We start from the raw sequence: 19,703 nt of genomic DNA, 5'->3' as shown, positions 1-19,703 counted from the left end.
ATGATACCAAGAACATGTATTGGAGGAGCCACCAAGGCTTTGTAGGAGAAAAAAGGGAGACATTTGCTTGTCAGTTATCTAATGCTACAGTCCTCCAAGAATAGGGGACAAAGGTCAATTTTCCACATTCCCCTGTTTAGGCCTTCCAACCAATCTGTGATTTAGAGTGTTCCCACTCCTTAGACAAAGGGGAAAGAATAAGACTGATTCATTACACAGCTTCTATAGTCATTAAGGACTGGGGCAAATTATACACTATTAGGAATAAATGCTTACTATTGATAAGTTGCTGTGCAAATATGTCACAAGAAAGCTATGCTAAATAAGCCCTTTTTTATTTTTATTTTTTAAAAGATTTTATTTATTTATTTTTAGAGGGGAAGGGAAGGAGAGAAGGAGAGAAATATCAATGTATGGTTGCCTCTCATGAGTCCCCTGCTCGGAACTGGCCTGCAACCCAGGCATGTGCCCTGATTGGGAATCGAACCATGATCGTGTGCTTCGTAGGCCCGAGCTCAATCCACTGAGCTACACCAGCCAGGGCAAAATAAGCCCTTTAATAACAGAGCTATTAATTCTGAACAGCTCAAGTTGTGTATACATGGGGAAATTTGTGATACTGTCTTATGCTAAAAAACTACCCACTAGGTTAAAAAACTTACTATTTAGAGTTTATGTGCATAGAATATTCTAAGTAGAATGAACAACTGATGTGTGAAAAACTATCAATGATGTGTTAAAAGCTTTCATATAGCAAAATAGGGTATTTAACTGGTTTGGCTAGACTAGGAGAGGAAAATGAAGAACTTGTTGCATTAAATTATTTCCTACAGAGTAAGTATGGACAGAAGCTTTAAAAATACAATTCTAATCCCTAAATAGACTTTACTGATTTCAGATAATGAAAACTGAATCATTCTTTCTTTCATTTAATATTGTATAGAAACCAACATTAAGCCAGATTATGAAAAAGGAATCTTGCAATATCAAATATTTATTAAGTAGGTGCAACATAGGTCAACAGTTCTACAGTCTTTTTTTTTTTCCAGTCTTCAACTTCACGCAATACACGTTGGAACAAACGTGAGAACTGGGTGATTTTTCCAAATGGACACAGTGAATTTTAATCATAGTATGCAGATCCTCAAGCCTAGCTCCTCACTCAAGCCATGGATTCTCTTATATTAAAAGTCCAAGAATGACAGTTAAAACTTGCTTCAACCCGCATAAAGCACTAATTCTGAAATCTTGTCATTCTGTTTGAAAGAAGAAAATCTCACAACCATAAAAATGAAACTTAATCTTTCCTCACATTTTTTCCTTCCAAAATCTGGCCCACAGAGAAAGGAAATTTCAACCTAGACCTCAGACATGTAACTGCCTCTGAAATAAAAACGAGGGCATTAAATAGCATGGATAATGAAAATTTGGTTTATGGATACTGTTGATTTCAAACAATGTTCTCCACGTGAAAGAAAAAAAGCAATGCATCACAGAGAACTGCTTTCTCTTGGAACAAATGGTCAGTCCTAAATCTCATCATCTTTGCAACAAAAGCATGAGTGCCTTTGCAACTAGGAAAAAAATCCATGTGTGTTTCAATTAGAATCACTGACCTTTTCTGAAGCATGTCTGTGCTTTTCTATAGAAATCAATGGAATATAAGGTCATGTTAAAATGTTGAATACAACAATCTCTTTCCCAGGCAAAGACCATTTCCCTTTCTTTTTAAGGTAAATAACTTGTTCTACAGGATGTCAAATATTAAAAAATTAAAACTACCTTTAAATTGAAATTTAAAATTTCTTTCCAGAAAAAAAGAACTGGAAAGCTATCATTCTATATACTCTGACATAGCCCAGAAAGTTTCGTTGGCTGAGTCCTTGTCACTAAGGCTATAAACACATATGCAATAAAATAGAAAAAACATTCTAGAGAAAATGAAGTTATTTCAAACCTCAGCTCTCTTCTTCTCAGAGTACCCTGGAGAAGGCAAGGGCAAGCCTTGTGTCTATCAAATGCAGACAGTAGAACCCAGTGACTACTAATCTCCCACCATGGTAACGCTCCAAAGCAAATGCACATATACACAAACCCAAGGAATAGAAGACAAATGAAATGAATGGAATACCATTTCCTATCATTTTCCTGAACATTAAGCAAAGCACTATTTAAAAGAAGAGCTTCTACCTAGCTTAAAAACATTTTACTTCTCTTTTAAAATTCATATAGAGAAGGTGTAAATTCTCCAATCACCTCTTAATCCATTCAGAGGATAAGGGATGCACATGAGTCATATAAACGGTACCATGCATTTTTCTGCCAATACAACAAGCTGTAACACTTTCTTCAATAGATAAAGTGCCCTCAAATTAGACCCACTCACCCTTCCTTAACCGTGAAAAACTTATTTCTGTATCTGGACAACCTGGTTTCCAATGCCCTTCTGCCCAACAGAATGAGAGCAATTTAAGAATGATGTCATTAAAACCAAGAGTAGATTACCATCAGCAGCATAAACTGTCACAAACAGCATTATATGGAGAAAGGACAAACCTCTCACTATGCCAAGCTATTGGTGCTTCCTTATCTACCCAGTGCTACCCATTACCAGTGGAATTCATTTTTGGTTGAAGATTTTAAAAGACAAAGTTATTAAGACAAATAGTTATGCAGGGCAGAGAGGATTCAAAATATACAGAGAACAAAAACCCAGAAGAAAGAATCCAGGAGAGGAATATCAGAGAAGTCTGTTCCGGAGTACTTTTTATGGCAGTTAAGAAGAGACAAAATAGTGTTTCATTGTAAGTGATCTGCCTTCTCTGTCCAGATAGATCTGTTTTATGTCGGTTATATCTCAGTAAAGCTGGAAAAATATATATATAATACACCATCATGTCTTATCCACTTGTTCACAGCCCCCACTTTCTAAAATTTATGGAATGAATGTTCTATTATGCACTTAAATTGCCACCTATTAGGATTGGTCCCCACTGCTATTTAATTACAACAGCTATGCAAAAAGGGTTATATGGACACACCAACAGAAATCAGATACCACCTAAATTTAGTAGAAAACAAGAAATACTGGAAATACTGAAAATATATTTATTCTACGAATAGGTACTTGATTCTTATGGACTGATGTAGGAAGAACTAGTGAAAATGCCTTATTCTAGGAAAACAGTAAGCTCTGTATCAGTCTTCCAAATTCCTTTTTTGGGGGGAGAGGAGGATAGGGCAGTTTCTTCTGGTTAAGAAAATGTGGTTAATATCTTTATTGTAAAACTGATTACCTGGTATTATAATTATTTGCAAACTGTCAATCATCCCCATTAAACCATGAACTCCTAAAGGATAACAGCAATGGCTGTTGTAGTTCACACTACCTGCTGGTGTATCTTTCCTGAGGGTAAATAAAGTCCTAAAGTTAGGACATAAAACAAACATGATTTTCACAAAAAATCATCTGGGAAGACGTTATGTTGGAGACCAATATATCTAACTCTCATTCAATTCAACAGTACTGTGCTCTCTGGTATTGGGACAGAGTGCTGTTTTCTTTGATCGCACCCCGTATGAAACAGGCCTTGTGTTACAGCACCTCTCTCAACACCAGCATCACAGTCAGTTTGGTGAAATGCTCTCACTATGGGAAGCCTCTGAGAGCTGAAATTACCTGAGGGAATAGTACAGTCTTTATTCCTATCTCATGTTCATGCTGGAAAATAAGCTAAATGAATGGAATTAAGCAAAAACTAATTAAATGATCTCTCTCTCTTTTAATGATGTAAAAAAACCCAAACCCATGTTGTATATGCTTCAGTTTAAATGCATGACTCTGACTCTATTATAAGTTCAAAAACTCATAGTTCAAAGAATAAACAAAGCAGAGTCTCGGTGATTAGCTCAAGGCTCTGATTCAAAGACACCTATAGCCTTAAACTTGATACCTCATTTTGAAATCCGCCCTTTCCATTGTTGATGTGTCACAATTAAAATAAAGTTAGAACTTTTTCCCTAAAATAAGATATATTCTGAGATTGTTAAAGCTTAAACAGAAGATGAATTGGGTCTTGAGATTAATTATTAAAGATATGTAGATCAATCACACTTAAATTGGCTGTCAAGAAAACATTTATGCCCTGGCTGGATAGCTCAGTTGGTTAGAGCATCTTCCTGATATGCCAAGGTTGTGGGTTGAATCTCCAGTCAAGGTACATACAAGAAGCAATAAATCATAAAACAGTGGAACAACAAATCAATGTTTCTCTCCCTTCCTCTCTCTCTCCAAAATCAATCAATAATTTTTTTTAAAAAAGCATTTATGATGGACTTACAAGAGGAGCATGAACACGATTATGGGGAACATGGTCTCCATTTAAAGAGCTGATAAGCTGCTTCCTTCTCTCCTATCCCTTTTCTAGGCTATGGTTGGTCCCAGGGCCATTGCTCTAAGACCTCTTTAAAGAAAAACATACCAGTAACAAATTCCATAGTCTCTTACCCTAGTTTCATCTAGCAGCCTTTACAATCCAGTCTTACCAGAGATGACAACAACGAGCTGGCTTATATTTGCATATTCAAAGTCCCTCAGGGGGTAAATAATAACTTCAACATTCCCGCTGATAATCACTCTAGTTCTTCAGCCTAGTGGATCCCAACCCTGAAGGCACATTAAGACCATGGAGAGGGGGTAACATTAAAAACAAAAAAAGAAAACAACCACACTTACTGATGTCCAGGACACAACTTAAAACAACCAGAATCCAGATCTCTGAGATGTAGGGTCTGTGCATCTGCATTTTTAAAAAAGCTCTCTAGGTGATTTCAATGTGAAGCCAGAGTAGAGAATCTCTACCTCTCAGTTTCTTAACCATCTGAAGTCCAAGGACTTTCATTTTTATTCCACTTCATCCACCTCAAAGCATGGCTCTACTTTACATCTTGTAGCAATTATAACTTGCTCTTTCTTAGAACACAATCTCATATTCTAACTGCACTACTACTGCGGTTGAACCTGCTTTTTGCTTTCACTCCAATGCTTTGTTTTTGGATCTCATCTCTTCTAATTTCAATTGCTTCTCTTCCAATGTGGCCATTCTGTAATGTTCAAGGTAGCCCCCCACCCCCAGTTTCTTCATTTCCTTAAATACTCAACCCAACCAATCATCAACATCAAAACCCAGACTGTTGAGTACAACAGTGAAAAAAGTCCCAATCGACTGCTAAGAATCCTGTTTTCCTTTTACAACAGTCACTGCCTCTCAGCTAAGTCCTTGTTAAAATGTTAAAAATTTTTAAAAAGATTATGGTAGAATATATATAACACAAAATTTACCATTTTAACCATTTTTGCATGTATAATTCAGTGCCATTAAGGACATTCACAATATTGTGGAATTATCACCATTGTACAATTATATAACTTTATCACTCCCCAAAGAAACTCATTAAGTTTATAAAGAACATTTTTCAATGGTCATACTCCTCACCATCTTTCATTGGGTTTTCAAATGCCTAACAAATAAAGACAAATTTCCTTAGTTCAACATTCAAGACCCTCCATGACTTGGCCCCAAGTAGCTTAATTTCTCATTATCATGCATGCTAATTAACCTACAGTCAACTGTAAAATGGTTTGCCCCTCCCTAAAAGGAGTACCTGATACTCCCTCCATCTGGAATATCCACCCTCCTCAATGCTCCCTGCCCAAATCCTTCTCACCCTTCCACACTCATCTAAAATGTCTCTTCCTCCAAGAAGTCTTACTGTTTTGACTGCCTTAAGCAATCTTCTTTTAAAAGTCTCATACCACCTCCCTATATTCTATTGGCACATTCTACCATATACGATAGTTATTTCTTTACATCTTATCTCACTTCAGACTGCATTCTTGAGGGAAAGTACTAAAAGGCAGCATTAGGTTCTGAGCACTCCCGGCCCTTTGGACAAGTCAACATGGATTCAAATCCCAGCTCTGTCAATTCTAAGTGACTCTGGATAAGTTATTTACCTTTCTGAGGTTCAATTTCTTCATCTGTGATTTTCCACAAAGATTAGTACAATATTATATATATGGGAGTACTAAAAGTTTGGCTCAGTAAATATAGCTGACGAGAGATCTAGGTGGTGGTTAGAGTCAGGCATTCCTTTTCCTCTGTTTTGCCTTTATTATGTATCATTCCTGTACTAGGTGTCAGAGGTAAGAAGTCTAAATTGGTGAAAGTGGGAAAGAAAATTTTTTTAAGTCATCAAATGCTTTTTGAGTAATCCAGCTGGGAAAACTAAAATGGGGAAAAAGAGAAAATTAGACCCCCAATGCTCTCAGAATATGTTGATTCTTTTCTATTCCTATACTTTCCAACCTAGATGATAAATATTATTTATATGATTGTATTCCCCATTAGATTACAAACCTGGAGGGCAGAAACTTATTCACTAATTTTACAAATATTTATTTAGCACCTACTATATGTTAGACAGTTCTAAGGGCTGGGACTATATCAGCGAGCAAAATTTTTAAACGTTTCAGGTCTTAGGGAATACAGTTGATTCTTATGTTTATGAAATAAATGAAGAGGAAATTCTAACAATACTGGACAATTCTAACAATACTGCAATCTTCGAAGCTCCCAGGATGCAGATGCTAGTAACTGCTGTTGCAGGAAGAGCTCACTTACATATGCATATACACACTTCATTCTTTTTTGTTCTTAACTCTGCAATGACTCCTACAATGGTTTCATAGCAACAGGAATCATATATTGTATATTCCTTCAACTATAAAATGTTGCTATGAAATACAGTGTGCCATACTATCGATTAAATCATTACATCTGGAGAGCCAAAAACTACATGACTGCCTATCAAGAGCTCTAACTGGCTGAAATGGACATGGTAAGTTCCCTCACTGCCTTTATGACAAGAGATTCCTATTTAAACATTGCCTGTGCAAGCCAAAGCTGTTATCCAAACAGGGGCACTTCTGAAAGTGAAAGGAAGAACTTATTATACCAGGACATCAGGTAAAATCCTGAAGTCCTGGCAAATTGGGACACGGTCACTCCATTATACTTTTCATTTCTGTTGGTTTTAGATTATAATTGCTTCTAGCACCAAAGACCTGTACCACCTATATTTGTCTCCATAAAATACTTAGATTGTGTTTCAAGTTATAAATAAGATTTTCCCAAAGCAAGCCAAATTTTAATTCCCAATCAGGCTGGTAATCCAGTACTTTCTGGGAAGAAGCTTGGGCTTGTTTATGTGTACGGCCCAGAATTCTGACCGAAGCATGATAAAGAACGCTTTCCAATCAAACAGTTAGAACTGGTTTCTCTTGGATTAAATTTCAGTAGGCTCAAAGTAACTAAGTGCCAAACTGTTTTCATACAGATTTCCAAATAGAAAGTCAAAGTATAAAATGTTAATAATGCAATCTTTTAGCAAGTTAAAAGTTCAGCTCAGAAAAATATATAATCTTTCTTAATTATTAAAAAATATTTTCTAGATCGATATATTGGATTTAAAAAATATGAAAACAAAAAGCTAAATAATACAGAGGTCATAGTACATTTATTGCTTCTTTCATAGCTAACTCCTGCTAAACCTCTTGCACCTGCTAAATCTGTAGGTAGATTTGTAAACAGGTATGATCTGGACATTGTCTTTTTAAAAAGCTGCTTAAGGAGTTATTTAAATATGCATATCTTTCAAAACCCGAGCTAAATTTTTGTTGGGCAAAAACCTCAAGTTTTTCTAATACAGTAACTATTCAATTAGTTTTAAAGACATCTTCTAGTTTAAAATGTCTGTCTACTAAAAGTTACATATGCAATATAACATCCCAATTTTCTCATCTAGAAAAAAGTGTAATGATGTGGTACTGTGTGTACAATGGAAGATTACTTAAGATTATTTCCTCCCCTTTGTAACTTAATAATATGAGAAATATATATTTTTGACTCTATGAACTGATTCTTTTATCAACTAAGTATTAGAACACCCATTAGATGCAAAGCAATATACTTAGAAGGTACCTAAAATGACAGAACCTCAACCAGACCTGAAAACAACAATAAAAACAAACAAAAAAACCCCAACAAAAAAACAGTTTCTTCAGACAAGATCAGGCATGTTCACAGTGGTATGACTGTAGACTCGAAAACAGTTTCTTAAAGCACAATTCCATGACCATACATTTAAGACTCAAAATATTATCCATTCTAAAACTGTCAAAGATACAACAATCCCCCAATTGAAAAGAGAAAAAACCACCCTCTAGAACCACACGTAATGTGTGTGCCGTATTTCTGAGACACTACAGAGGGAGCTGCTGTCACAGATTGATAACATACTAAATTGAAATCATATAACAACTTCAGATCCTATTAAATGCTCAATATTTTTGTGCTTTTTGAAAGTGTCTTATTTTTCAGACTGAAATTACAGAAAAAATAATTTTGCGTTGGCTACAATATATTTGTATTAAGCAGCATGGGACACAGAATATTCCTATTCAGGATATTTTTAATAAATCAGCAAAGGCAGAGCATATATATGTAACTAGGGCATTTCTTATGTTTCCATTAAAAAACACAATTTTTAGTACCCTGTACTCCAAGCTAAATCATGCCTTCCTAAAGTCTTTATAATCTTGTGGCAGCTATAGGTTTAATTCCTTTTTATGTTAAAAGGATTCAGTGTTTTCGGAAAGGCACCACCACTGACAAATGCTTTTTTTCTGTGCGTCATTCTACATATAACCAAAAATTATATAAGAGAAAATAAGAATAATGAGGTTTAAGTTTGAAACATTTTTCTATCTGTAGCCAGCTAGTTACTATGAAAGCAAAAGTGTCAATTTTTAGCCCTGGCTGGTGTAGACTGTAGTTCAGTTGGTGGGCCTGCGAACCACAAGATCGCGGTTCGATTCCCAGTCAGGGCACATGCCTGGGTTGCAGGCCAGTTCCTGGCCCCTGGCAGGGGACACACAAGAGGCAACCACACATTGATATTTCTCTCTCTCTCTCCTTCCCTTCCACTCTAAGATAAATAAATAAAATCTTTTTAAAAAAAAAGTGTCAATTTTTAAACCTGAAGGTAAAAATAAATAAATAAAAAAGGAAAACATTTAAATAAATGGTATACCAGACGGTTCCATAACTATTTAATGCCAAAGTCTTTTATTTACACATTCATTAACAATTTGGGGGAAAGGAATCTCATAGAAACATTCTGCTAACTAAGGAAATGGGCTGAAATCAGCTACCAATAGCTACCACACCACCTATGCCACTCATGGTTTTAAATCATAACTTTGCTAACTTTTCCTTGGTCTGTAAGTATTTAAAATAATAACAAATCAAGCATCTCCCGATTCAATTAAATTATGGTCAATAGTAATGACTGAGAGCTCATAGTTTATAAGCACATGTAGGGCTTTTAAAGGAATGACAAATCCAAGTACACAAAACTAATACCTGATATAGATAATTCATGCTCAAACTGTAAGACAGAAAATGTATAGCTAAGTGTTCAGTGAAGAGAATCTATTTGGTATTTATTAAATACACCCATATTCACCAATTATCTTACATGAAAACATTCTTTCCTCACAGAAGGCCTACATTCAACAAAGGGTTAATGCAGCAGATCTGGAAGCCCAAATCCCACACATTCCTAAAGTCTTTAGGGCTGGCTCCTGACCTCACTGCTGGAAAATAACCTTTGCGCCCCTGCAATATCCTGCTTCATAAGAGCATCTCAATATACCTGGGGCTTTGGCCACACCACACAGTTTATGCTAACAGTGTGATTTATGATGTACACCTGTTTTTGTTTACTTGGGCCTTGGTCCAGCCATATTATTTTAAACTCTGAGTGGAGAGAAGGGTGGAGGGCTGGAGACTGGGTAGCTAAGGTTCCTTGGTGGTCTCTGCCTACCCGATGGACCTCCAGTAAAAACCCTGAACTCCAAGGCTCATGTGAACTTCCCCGGTTGACAACACTGACTGTTGTCAAGGTACATCACTGTTTGTGTTGTCGGTACATCACTGTTTGGAGAACTGAGCACCACCTGTGCGATTCCACCAGGAGAGAACAATTAGAACTTTGCGCCCGGTTTCTCCGGAGCTCTGCCTTATGCACCTTTTTCCTTTGCTGACTTTAATCTGCAAGTAAAATAGCTTTCTGGGTCCCCTGAGTCCCTTCAGCAAATCATTGAACCTAAGGGTAATCTTACTCCTCACACCCCCTCCACAACCTATAATACAGTAAAATTCTTATTTAATAAAGAGGATTTCTTCTAATCAAGGTTTGGTGTCAGCAACTTTATTTCCAAAGAGGAAGTGATAATAGTACATACTTACAGGAATGTCTTCTAGTATGTGAATTTCCTTCCCACAAAACAAAAAGGAATCATTAATGCTTTTTCTTCAGTTGCTAGCACTGACATATAGGTGAGGAGAAACGAACTTTCTCAATTCTTTTATCTTTACATTAATTTTGTACTTTTTAAAAAAGGGTATGTCAGAGCCACCTGGCATGGCCCAAGACCTCAGGTATACAAAGACACTCTTACCAGCACAGAGTCAGTCAAGGGCCTGTCTTTTCTTTGGAATGTGCAGGGCTGGAGTACCCCAAGTCCACTGAGTCAACCCTTTACAAAGGGACTACTTCCATAACAGATTCATGGGTTAAAGTATCATTAAGGATTATAGTATCCCAGAGATTCTGGACCCAGCTGGTGTGGCTCAGTGGATTGCATGCTGGCCTGTTGACCAAAAGTTGCTGGTTTGATTCCCAGTCAGGGCACATGCCTGTGTTGTGGACCAGGTCCCCAGCTGGGGGTGTGTGTGGGAGGCAACTGATTGCTGTTGCTCTCATATATCACGTTTGTCTCCCTCTCTTTTTCCCTCCTTTCCCTCTCTCTAAAAATAAATAAAATCTTAAAAAGAAAGAGCTTTTTGTTGATTAGATCAAAACATCTCAGAAATGTCAATTAGTGACAATTCTATCACCTTACATGACTCCCCAATTTCCTAGTTAGTTTAGCTGGTCTCTTTCCCTTTGGGGAACTCTTAATTGTTCCCAGTTACTACGGAAATTATCAAAGATAACTGTCTATCTTTAAATATGAAATTACCTATCACCTGCATAAGAATAAGACTTTCGTTTAGCTCACTGCTCAATCAGAAAAAGTATCTTGTTATTATATTGGTTTCCATTCTGAGTCACAGGTCTAGTGTTAATAAAAATCCTTGAGTGAATAAACAGTACTACCATGAGCTCACTGAATTCAATGACTTAGGATTTTCTGTCTTTCACTTAAAGCTTTATCAAGTACAGAATGGTAAATGGTGATGCTTTGCCTAGGAATGTCAGATGGGCTAACTTACTTTTAAATTTTTTCCACACACAGTCCCAGGAACTATTATCAGGCATTATTTTACAGTTCATTATTATTCATGATACCCGACATACTATTTTTATGCGTTAACTGTAGTACTGATAGGAGAATGTTTAAGCCTCTATCCTGAGAGAATGATGTATGTAGTGGTTGAAATCAAGACTAGATGGTCAGACTGCCTGGAAATGAACCTCAGTCCCAGCACTTACCAGCTCTGCGATCTAGGTCAAGTTTTTTACTTCTTAAAAATCTTTTGTGCCTCAATTTCCTTCCCGTTAAATGGGAATAATCGTAATACCTTCTTCGGATGGCTATTACAGGAGTCGAATAAACTCATATGTGTAAAGAACTTAGAACTGTGCCTTGCATCTGATAAAACTTACGTAAGTGACAACCATCACCACTGCCATGATTCCAAGGAAGCTGGAAATGTAACTTGCTGTTGTATAGTGACAAGAGCACTTTATTGAGTTCCATTCAACACAGCTGCCCCACTGGTTAATCTGCAAAATGGGGATGGTAATAACCTATCTTCCATGAGTGGAGTAAGTAAAATACCTGCTCATAAGTCCTGTTGTGTGGTACCGCCACTCACCATATATTGTTGGTAATACTAAGCTGTCAGATACTTGGGATTTCAAAGTTACTCGGTTTCAGGTACTTGACCACCTCTGCAAGGATGACATTTAACACACCTCAAGGCATGAACCCTGAAAGATGCTAGAAAAATTAATTTAAAAAATTGTCCCCATCTTTCACATTCCCTGGTTAGGATACATTTCTTCAAAATAGTCGATGTGTGGAGGTTGGAGTATGTCAAGGGCAGAGAGTACCTGAGAAAAGAAAAGTAAGATTTAGAGAACTAAAAAGGAAATAACAAAGGACATATATGCAAGTAAATACTATTAACACTTAAATGATTTAAGGCTTAGTTACAATTTCCCACTGAGATTAACTAAATTTATCAGTCAAGAAATAGAGTCCTAAACATTAACATAGGTTTATAAACTTACTATCTAATACAGAGGTGTCAAACTCATTTTCACTGGGGGCCACATCAGCCTCATGGTTGCCTTCAAAGGGCCGAATATAATTTTAGGACTGTATAAATGTAACTACTCCTTAACTAGGTGCAAGGGTCTCGGCACTGCCACTGGGTAGAAACAAGGTGGGGAGCTGGATTTGGCCCGAAGGCCTTGTGTTTGCCACCTGTGACCTAAAAGATAGTTCTACCTATGGATTGAGTGAGGGCCTGCAAACCACACGATCACAGTTCGATTTCCAGTCAGGGCACATGCCTGGGTTGCAGGCCAGTTCCCAGCAGGGGACTCATGAGAGGCAACCATACATTGATATTTCTCTCCTTCTCTCCGTCCCTTCCCCTCTAAAGATAAATAAATAAATCTTTAAAAAAAATAAAAAATAAAAGATAGTTCTACCTAAACCAAATGAGAGAGGCAACTGGGTTATACTACAAGCTATCAGAACCCCTGCATAGGACAGCACTGGAAAGAAATGTCCTGTTTTTAATCACTGGTATCACTCTAACAGCACAAGGAGCCATACCTACCTTCATTCCTTTATTCCTCTGTTTGAAAACTATTTAATAAGAAAATACTTAATAAGTGTATTCTACCTGGCAGGCACTGTGGCAGGCTCTTGGTTATAATGAACAAAACTGATATTCCTGCTCTCATGACTAGGGAAGAGGAAGGCATTAAACAATTAGTTACACAAACACATAATTATGACCTTTATTATTATTAAGGGAAAAAAGTAAAGAGGAGTGGGGACAAAGCTTCTGAAGTAACACTACCTGACTCTAAGAGTGGAAGGCTGAACAGAAGTTGGTCAGGCAATGTAAGTCACTGAGGTAAGGAAGAACCAGGAATATTCTAGAAACAGAAATGCTTCTGGAACATAATGAGTAGGAGGAAAATAGGCCGAGACAAAACAGAAGAGAAAGGCAGGGGATATATCACATAAAAAATTTTAAAATTATGTCAAGCATTTTGAATTTTATTTCAAGTTCAAAAAACAGAGAGGTCACTAAGGGTGGGGAAAAAAAGACTTTAAGTCATTTGGAATTCAAGTCTTTTATAAAAGCAGCATACTCCCAATGTCACTTCTGCCCTTGAAACATAACAAATAGGCCTACTTCACTTGCCAGCTGTCTAGCTACTCTTTCAAGTCTCAACTATGATGTCACACCTAAGAATACGAACATACCTTGCTAATAAGAAATACCAGGTTCAAAGAATATGGAAGGAGTTATTTAACAGGAAGTAAATTTTGTGGTAGTACAAGCTCAAATTTTCTGATCTTTAGCTTAGTGTATTAAGAAAAACAACTTTGCCTTGGCTGGTGTGGTTCAGTGGATTGAGTTCCGACCTGTGAACCAGGGAGTCACGGGTTCAATTCCTGGTTGAAGCACATGCCTGGGTTGTAGGCTGGGTCCCCACTGGGTGGTGCACACAAGAGACAACCACACCCTGATGTTTCTCTCCCTCTCTTTCTCTTTCCCTTCCCCACTCTACAAAAATAAATAAAATCTTTAAAAAAAAAGGAAGAAAAATAATTTTTTTAATCATGGAGAATTTCAAATACATAAAAGTGGGCAAAATAGTATAAAGAATACTCATGCAATTATATAAATAACTCATGTGAACTTAGTAGTTATCTACACATGGCCATTCTTGTTTCATCTATATCCTCCACTCTCCCTATATAACTTTGAAACAAATACTAAATTTATTTCAGCCATACATTAAGTATCTCTAAAAGATAAAAACTAAAAATATTAGCAAATATAAATATTGAATGTTTTAATTTTTGAACTGAATATCAGTTTTATTATGAAGAAAAAAAAGAAATGACCTATCTACTACATATATACATAATATTTTTTTAATATCATCAAATATGCAGTGTTCAAACTTCCAATTTTCTTTTTAAAAAAAGATTATTAGTCTAAATTGGGAGTTAGGTAAGATTTACATATTCTGGTTAATTTATGTTGTTAAGTTTTTAAAAAAATATATTTTATTGATTATGCTATTACAGTTGTTCCATTTCCCCTCTTCACTCCCCTCCACACCCCCTCCCACCCACATTACCCCCCTTTAGTTCATGTTCATGTGTCATAAGTTCTTTAAATTCTACATTTCCCATTCTATGTTGTTAAGTTTTAACCTATGGATTTCTCTTCCATCTCCTTTTCTTTTCCCCTTGCAATTTATGTGGAAGAAGCTTTTTTCATTGTAAAGATTATTCTTTTTTCAGCCAAGCCAAGCATTTGCCACTTAAAATTTTTTTATTGAATTTGGTGGGGTGACACTGATTAATACAATTATATAGGTTTCAAGTGTACAGTTCTATAATACATCATCTGGACACTGTACTGAGTGTGTTTACCACTCTAGGTCAAGTCTCTTTCCATCACCATTTATTCTCCAAGACCTTCTTCAACATCCCTCACCCCCAACCTTCTGTAATGAAAAAGCCTTCACCCATGTTAAAACCAGTCAAACATGAAGGTTTTTAAATAGTTTCAATGTTTATTATAAAAAATACCTATCTTTCCTTTCTGCATTAAAATGTTTATACTCAGAATCATGGTATAAATAAAAAACATCAGGTTATCCAGTTTCTTCAGAGAATACTTTTAACAGATGAAAGGTAAATTATTTCATTTCTGTATTTTAAACAAACCTATAATCAGCTAGTATCACAAGTAAGTGTAAATTAATTTCTCATTATGTGACACAACAATCTTTAACATAAATCTGATGCCTGAAGAGGGCTGTTAGAAATTAGTGTTTTACTTGACATCTTTTGGACTCTAAACCCTGTATCTGAACAACATACACCCTGTCTTGCAGGAAAACAGAATGCAGTGAGTGACAGCGTCCATTAGACAAAGTTATTTCACACTTCAAATCTATACGCTGTAATTAGAGGTTATCTAGAGGAAAGTGACAACTATACATCTAAACCTTGACAGAGAATAAGGCTTTCTTACTTCAAATTTGATGAGGCCATGGGTAGGAAAGCCTTATAAACAGGGTTAAACATTTGCACTAAAGCACATAACTATGACTATTAGCTTAAAAGGTGCAATATTTTAGATTGTGTGGATTTTTTTAACTGCTTGTTATTTTTCAGTCCTTTTCTTTCTACCTCAAAATGTTATCAGAGCATGGCATTCCAGTGTCTCTCCATTGTCTAGGGGCACAAACCAAGCTAAGACCAGCATAAATGATCCAGGAATTTCAGAAGTGAGAAGAGTAGCAGAGTTTCAAACTTCAGACTTCATGACTGACTCCCTGTTTAAATTGCCCAACTCTCTCTATAACTCCACTATTACTTGTGGGAATAAAGTGTATGAAATTAGCCTTATATTGCAAATCTGGGAGGATGTTTGTAAAGAGTCAATGTATCCCAAAATACTATCAATCCCTTAAAGGATCTCAGATACAAAAAAAAGTAGGCATACTTGACTAATTTAAAAATGAATTAAAGCTTAGATAATGGTCATTACCAAACAGTTTCAGCACATTTCTCGAATCTTATAAACTGGATAAAAGCTCACGATAATAGCTGCTTTTTAGAATTTTAACATGTGATGATGATTCACTACAAATTGGTTACATGATCAGTAAATGGATTAGTTTTTTCAGTTAGTCCTTTATTAATAAAACAACTGCTGTGGATAATCTTAATCTAAATACAAAGACTAGAAATTTAACTATTCATAGAATTAACCCCATGTTTAACAAAGCTGTTTTAAAGTCTTTAAGATAGAGACTCTGTTTATTACTATTATTTTTATAGAGCTGTAACATATACTAAAGTACACAAATACCAAGTGTATAATTCAATTTATTTTTACACACACGTTGTATAAAATTTTTTATTCTACAATTAAAATCTAGATTAAAAAATTAAGCATTTCAACAACCTAAGAAGGCCCGTTTGTCCCTTTCTAGTCGAAACCCATTCCTAGTTAGAGGTCACCACTATTCTCATTTTCCATCACCAGCTATTAATTTCGCCTGTTCTTTATTTTATAATATATTTTATTGATTATGCCATTACAGTTGTCCCATTTCCCCACCTTCATTCTCCTCCCCCCTGGATACCCCTCCGCCCACATTCCCCCTTTTAGTTTATGTCCATGTGTCATAAGTTCTTTAGCTTCTACATTTCCCATACTATTCTTGCCCTCCCCCGTCTGTTTTCTACCTACCATCTATGCTACTTATTCTCTGTACCCTCTTCTCCTTCCACTCCCCTGCTATCCCTCCACGTGATCACCAGTTCTGTGGCTCTGCTCCTGATGTAGCTGTCCTCTTAGTTTGCTTTTGTTTTAGGTGTGGTTGTTAATAACTGTGAGTTTGCTGTCTTTTCACTGTTCCTATTTTTTATCTTCTTTTTCTTAGATAAGTCCCTTTAACATTTCATATAATAAGGGCTTGGTGATGATGAACTCCTTGAACTTGACCTTATCTGAGAAGCACTTTATCTGCCCTCCATTCTAAATGAAAGCTTTAGATTGCTGGAGAGAGCAATCTTGGATGTAGGTCCTTGCACTTCATGACCTGGAATACTTTCCAGCCCCTTCTTGCCTGTAAAGTCTCTTTTGAGAAATCCGCTGACAGTCTGATGGGAATTCCTTTGTAGGTGATTGTCCCATAGGTGACTATCCCCTTATCTCTTGCTGCTTCTAGAATTCTCTCCTGCATTTTAATTTTGGGTAATGCAATTATGATGTGCCTTGGTGTGTTCCTCTTTGGGCCCACCTTCTTTGGGACTCTCTGAGCTTCCTGGACTTCCTGCAAGTCTATTTCCTTTGCCAGATTGGGAAAGTTGCCCTTTATTATTTGTGCATGTAAGTTTTCCACTTGTTGCTCTTCCTCCTCTCCTCTGGCACCCCTATAATTTGGATGTTGGAATGTTATCCTGGAGGTTCCTAAGCCTCTGCTCATTTTTCTTGAATTCTTGTTTCTTCATTCTTCTCTGTTTGTTTGTTCTTTTTGGTCCTCTCCATTGATTTGAGTCCCAGTTTTCTGTCACTGTTAGTTTCCTGTGCATTTTCCTTCATTTTACTTAGTTTAGTCTTCATTTGTTCATCTAATTTGCGACTAAAATCAACCAGTTCTGTGAGCATCCTGATCACCAGTGCTTTGAACTGTGCACCTGATAGGTTGGCTAGCTCTTGGTCACTTAAAAGTATTGGCTCTGGGACTTTGATCTTTTCTTACATTTGAGCCATTATGTTTGTTTTTTGGTCTGGTCGCACCTGTTATGTATAAGGGGTGGAGCCTCAGGTGTTTACCAGGGCAGGTCACCCTAGTCACTGGGTTGTAATATTGTATGTAGGGGCGGGGTCAGAGAGGGAGCAATGGCACTTGTTCTGTGCTCTCTCAGGTTTCAGTCCCCTCTGCCACTTCCCACAAGCCGGCACCTTTTCGATCAGTGCTTTTACACTTTATTTCCCATCTCTGGGGCCCTGGGTTGCTTGGTCTGTCTTGCTGCCCATTTTTGCTTAGGTGTTCACCAGGGCAGGGCAACCCGTCGCTGGGTTGTGATGCTGTAAGTCGGGGTGGGGTCAGAGAGGGAGCAATGGCGTTTGTTCTGTGTTCTTTTGGATTTCACCCTGTCTGCCACTTCTCATAAGCAAAATGGGCCCTTCTGGTGCCAGTTCCTGGGTGGGTGGGCTTCTGTACATTCTAGTACCCTGTGGGTCTCTCCAATGAACTCTCCTGTGAGGCTGAGAGTCTCTCCCAGCACCTCAACCCCAAGATTTTCCAATCGGTGCTTTTAGGCTTATTTCCTGTCACTGGGACCTTGGGTTGCGCGGTGTGTGCCACTGCCGGCTTTTTGCCTGGTTTATCTGAGCGCGAATGTGCGTCCACGGTCAACCAACCTCATTGTGTGCCTTATTGGATTTGCTGGTTTCCTCCCCCTGCCCAAGTGCCAACCACCACCTTTTCCTGCCAGGACCCCTCTCTGCTGGCTGCCAACTCCGCCCCTCTTACTGGTCTGGATGAATGGTTCCTTGTTGTAGGACTTCGGGACAGTTCAATTTTCCATCTGCTCTGGTTTTTGTTTCTAAATCTTTGTTGTCCTTAAATTTGGTTGTGTGAGGAGGTACAGTATTTCTACCTATGCCTCCCCCTTGGCTGGAAGTCACTCATTTTGCCTGTTCTTGAACTTTATACAAATTGAATCATAGAGTGGAGTCTTTTGTGTACGGCTTCTTTCATTTACTGTTATGCCTGTGAGATTCATGATTTGGATTACACTGAATACACAGCTCATTTAGGGGGAACATGCCTATTAACCACACATCCATGTTGATGTGGACAAGTGTTTTCTTACATGGAATACACCATTATATGAATGGAATGCAATACAACATACTCATCCAGGGTACTGTTGGCAAACATTTGGGTTGTTTCCCAATTTCTAGTTATTTTGAATAAAAACTACTGTGAACATTTGCAAACAGGTCATTTGGTGGATATATGCAATCATCCATCTTGAGTACATCAAGGAGAAGAATTACTGGGTCATTGGGTAAGGTGTGTATTAGTTTTAGTAGAAACCAAGTTTTCCTAAGTGATTTTACAAATTTACACTCTCAGCAAGGATAAGCCTTTCAGCTGGTTCCCGTCCTTGCCAATACTGGGTATTGTCAGTCCTTGCTATTTCAGCCATTTTGATGGATATAGAGTAGTATCTCATTATAGTTTTAATTTACATTTCTCTAATGACTTAAAGACTTAAGAGTACTTTGTCATATGCTTATTAGCCACTTGCTCATCCTCTTTTGTGAAATTCCTAAGTCTTTTGTTGATGGGCAAAAATTCTCAATTTGTAGAAGCTTTTTATAAGATATATATTTGGATGTAGAATTTATAGTCTGGGAAAATGTCAAGTAAGTATTTCTAATGGTCTTCCTCAAATACTAAATATTTTTTTAAATTGTTCTATCACATAATATATTCTGGAAATAAGTTTTTGCTGGATATATGCCTGAGGTCTGTCTTTTCATTCCCTTAACTTAAAAAAAATATTTTATTTATTTATTTTTAGACAGAGGGGAAGAGAAGGAGAGAAACATCAATGTGTAGTTGCCTCTCACATGCCCCCTACTGAGGACCTGGCCTGCAACCCAGGCATGTGCCCTGACTGGGAATCGAACCAGTGACCCTCTGGTTCACAGGCTGGCCCTCAATATACTGAGCCACACACACCAGCCAGGGCTCATTCTCTTCCCTTTTGA

General features: G+C 37.2%; 1 protein-coding gene across 2 annotated transcripts in view; it reads right to left on the bottom strand.

Moving 5' to 3' along the window:
• The window catches only part of NLK (nemo like kinase), a 150,842-nt gene that overhangs the window by 42,699 nt on the left and 88,440 nt on the right, over positions 1-19,703 (bottom strand). For both annotated transcript variants that reach the window (XM_037070322.1, XM_037070321.1), the window contains exon 3: positions 12,191-12,246. In XM_037070322.1, coding sequence (XP_036926217.1) covers positions 12,191-12,246 — 56 coding nt within the window. The remainder of the gene's footprint in view (positions 1-12,190; positions 12,247-19,703) is intronic.

The sequence above is a fragment of the Sturnira hondurensis genome, unplaced genomic scaffold (genome assembly GCF_014824575.4).
Source record: "Sturnira hondurensis isolate 20B ecotype Veracruz unplaced genomic scaffold, ASM1482457v3 Scaffold0018728, whole genome shotgun sequence".
Classification (NCBI taxonomy): Eukaryota; Metazoa; Chordata; class Mammalia; order Chiroptera; family Phyllostomidae; genus Sturnira; species Sturnira hondurensis.
Note: the sequence above shows the minus strand (reverse complement) of the source record. Positions and strands in the feature narration are given on the sequence as shown.